Source organism: Phytophthora parasitica, assembly GCF_000247585.1.
Source record: "Phytophthora parasitica INRA-310 unplaced genomic scaffold supercont2.31, whole genome shotgun sequence".
In the NCBI taxonomy this organism is placed as follows: domain Eukaryota; phylum Oomycota; class Peronosporomycetes; order Peronosporales; family Peronosporaceae; genus Phytophthora; species Phytophthora nicotianae.
In genome coordinates, this window is record NW_008649017.1 from 440,380 (window position 1) to 443,924 (window position 3,545).

The window sequence follows — 3,545 nt, forward strand, 5'->3', positions numbered from 1 at the left end:
TACTGATCATGCGTCGCTACGCACAGCGACTCAGTCGCCACATCTCTCTCAGAGAATCGCATGATGGCTTTCATCCTTTGCCGAGTATAACTTCGAGGTGAAGTACAAGCCGGGGCGGTTTACTGTAGTTGACGACGCGGTATCGCGCAGGCCAGGCTACGAGTTAACCCATGTCACTACCGTGACGTCGTCGGTGTCTGACTTAATACGCGCAGCGTGTGCACAAGACGACATGTGTGTAGCTTTGCTACGTGCTCTAGGGAGGGAAGATTTAAAAACTCTGACAAAGAATTGTTGGGGCGCTTACGCGCGAGGCAGCATCGATACACTCTCGATGGTGGCCTGATGTACTACAGCACTAACCCTGAGGACATTCCTCGTGTGGTCGTTCCTCATGATGAGGTCCTCAAGTATCGTATCCTCTATGAGGTACATGATACGCCCGTTGGTGGGCATCTAGGTCGTGAGAAGACCTATGGCTTCTTGAGCTCAATGTACAGGTGGTCCAAGTTGTACAAATGGGTCGTCACCTATGTACGCGCGTATGAGGCGTGTCAACGGACGAAGTCCACGCCGAACGTGGCGCCGCCATTGTTTGCCGGTCCCCACGGGATGTTGACATTCCATCAGTATGGACTTTGTGTTTGGTCTTCCAAAGACAAGGCGGGATACACTGGTATCGTGTTCTTTGTGGACCGGTTGAGCAAGATGGCTCACTTAGCGGCAGTGCCGGACATCATCGATGGTGAGGGTACAGCTTTGCTATTTCTAGACAGAGTCTTTCGCCAACATGGCTCGCCTGAGGCAATTGTCTCGGATCGAGACCCACAGTTCACCGCGAAGTTCTGGACCCCTTGTTTAAGGTGCTTGGCACCCGTTTGGACATGGTCACTGCGGGTCATTCGCAGACCGATGGTCAAACTAAACGTGTTAACCGCGTTGTGGAGGATATCATCCGAAGCGTATGCGCTGAAGCGCCGAAACGCTGGAGCGAGATGCTCCCACTCGTTGAGTTTGTATTGAACAATGCGGTACATGCCTCTACCGGCTTCACCCCGTTCTATGTGAACGGTCTTGCGAATCCTCGCGTCCCGCTGACGCCGCCACGTGGTGGGTCTGGGCTTGGCGGGGGAGGAATAGCCGAGCGGCTTGCTGATGTCAGCCCTATTGCGGTACGCAAACAGGTCGATGACTTTGTTTCGCTCAGACTTAGCGTTGTGCGCCAGATGCACGACGCTATGGCTGAGAGCCAAGCCTGCAAAAGGTGCATGCGGATGATCGAAGCAGAGGGAATGTAGAAAGGTTTGTGGTCGGAGACCTCGGTTTATTAAACGCGAAAAACCTACCTACGCATGCAGTGTCTGCCGTCTTCAAGACAAACCTGAGACCTAGGTCCATCGGACCGTTCAAGGTCGTGTCCAGAATGAAGCTAGTGTACAGGCTTAATCTTCCGAAGAAGATGCGCATCCACCCGGTGTTTTACGTCGGCTTGTCGATTGCTACGTGGCTCTCAAAGAGTCCGTTCAAGTCCACCAGACTCAAGGTTGAGGCGACGTCATGGCGGTTCTCAATCCGTACTAGGACCCGGTTCGTGTAATCGACGAGTCACTGGCGCCGAATCGGCAGAGAGCGGCTAGACCGCGTGCGGCTGCGGGACAGCAGGTGGTGAAACCACGGAAGGCTGGGCGGCAGCAAGAGGTGGAACCACGGGGAGCTGGTGAATAGCATGTGGCGAAGCCACCGATCGCAGAGCGAAATGCTCGAGATGCAGGAGTAAGTCAAGCTGAAGATACAGCTGAGCAACTTAGTGTTCAAGGTCCGAGACCTGGTTGCGAATCAACAACAAGGAGTACAAACAGTCCTCGGAGTGGAACATCTCTTCGAGACCGACCGCTTCGCGATGAACGTGGTCGTTCGCGTCAAGTACGCATGCGTCGTGAGGACGCAGACGCCGTTCCAGCGAGTGCCGATTCGCAGCGCGGGAATCCAGCTGAGGCACGGCCTCCTCCAGCTCTACTCGACAAGCACGGTGAGCCCCACTATCATGTGGAACGCCTTGTGGCGCGGCGTCGTCGCCAGGGTCGTACCCAGTACTTGGTGAAGTGGAGAGGATATCCACATTCACAGAACTCATGGGAGGTCAAGGTGCACCTACGTGAGAACTGCATTGACGTCGTTGACGCCTATAACCTGGTACAACCACTGCTAATGAGTCACATTGGCTTGCGACCGCATCGCCAAGTTCCAAGCGCTTCCCGCCAGTAGTGCGGGGTGTCTACATGTCGGTAGCCGAGCTCCGGCTCTGACAAGTGGTTGGAGCAGCCAGCTCAAGTATGAGCATCGGTGCTCGCAGCGGGAGCAGGAGGCAGGTGTTTTTCGTGGTGTTGGGACGTGGTCCCGACGGAAGCGGATGCTTCGTGTTGTGTTGGACGAGGTCCAAGCACAAGCGTCCTGATTGACGCGTATTTGTTTCGAAGAAACTTGCTCAAGGAGCATCATCAAAGGTTGGAATTTGCCTTATTACAGCGAAGGTGTGTGTGCCCCAACGGGATCAAGCCACCGACCTATGGCTTTCAATGCCAACGCTCGACCATTGAGCTATGTGGGCCCTTTTGCCCGTGGCTTGATTGAGTCCAAAACCTTAGTATATGGGCTATGTCCTCGGGGGTGGTATCGAACCACGGACCTCACGCTTTAAAGCGAGCGCTCGACCACTGAACTAGATGGTCGGAGCCCAAGGGTCAGATGGATATGGAGACCAAGGCTCTTGAGCTTGGCTCACATCAGGTCGGCGGCTCATTGAGCGTGTGCCATGTTGACAGCGTGGTGCCCGGCCACGAAGGTATGTGCGGCAGCTCTCGGAGCAGGCACGGCGTGCGCAAAATGGTCTGGGACTGTGTCGGGGTCACTCAGCACCTTGCGCTGCGGAAGCAGGCTTCCAAGAGTATACAAACTCTTAGTGAACGATAGTTCACGTGTCCCTCGTCTGAGGGGGCGAAGTACTCAATTAAGGGTACGTTTAAGACTGATTGTATTTATAGGTAGCTTAGTTTGGTTTCTAATACAAACTATAAGTCATCTTTAGTAATTCTATGTAGATATGCAATGATTGGCTCCTAGAGCCTCTGGTACCGTGTACCAGGTATTACAAGAGTGACTGGTCACTCTTCATGTAACTTGGGTACACTGGGGTTTGTACCCCGTCACAGGAACCTCGTGGGAACATGACGCGCGACATGCTGATGCTGTTGGGCCGTTGGCCGAGGCGAAGTGTTATACATCAGAGACGTGAAGGTGTTCGTGAGCTCGGGGAGATGGAGAACGCAAGGATGAGACGCACTGCTCTCCGACGTCTTGGTAAGTCGTGGCCTGGCTGAGATACTTTCGAGAACGGGTAAGTTCCCATCTTAGTGGGAGAGAGTGTAACGGGGTTACACGGTGTGGCGTACACATGGGTACGGAGTACCCGAAGAGTTAACTGACTCTCAGTACATGATTCGTAGAGTTAACAGTCGCTTCAGTACATAGACTGAGGGCCACACGAT

General features: G+C 54.0%; 2 protein-coding genes and 2 pseudogenes across 4 annotated transcripts; 1 reads left to right on the forward strand and 3 right to left on the reverse strand.

The window, feature by feature from the left end:
- Positions 1-1,804: 1,804 nt before the first annotated feature.
- On the reverse strand, positions 1,805-2,134 carry PPTG_13056 (hypothetical protein; the record flags this gene model as incomplete). Its single annotated transcript, XM_008908767.1, has 1 exon — positions 1,805-2,134. The coding sequence occupies one exon, from the start codon at positions 2,132-2,134 to the stop codon at positions 1,805-1,807; it is 330 nt and encodes a 109-aa protein (XP_008907015.1).
- Positions 2,135-2,538: 404 nt separating this feature from the next.
- On the reverse strand, positions 2,539-2,608 carry PPTG_20555 (annotated as a pseudogene). Its single transcript has one exon. The product of its transcript is annotated as a tRNA-OTHER (tRNA).
- A 48-nt stretch (positions 2,609-2,656) lies between these two features.
- Positions 2,657-2,729, reverse strand: PPTG_20556 (annotated as a pseudogene). The gene has a single exon. The product of its transcript is annotated as a tRNA-OTHER (tRNA).
- Positions 2,730-2,751: 22 nt separating this feature from the next.
- On the forward strand, positions 2,752-2,970 carry PPTG_23165 (hypothetical protein; the record flags this gene model as incomplete). The annotated part of the gene is made up of 1 exon (XM_008908768.1): positions 2,752-2,970. The coding sequence occupies one exon, from the start codon at positions 2,752-2,754 to the stop codon at positions 2,968-2,970; it is 219 nt and encodes a 72-aa protein (XP_008907016.1).
- Between the last annotated feature and the right edge of the window lie 575 nt (positions 2,971-3,545).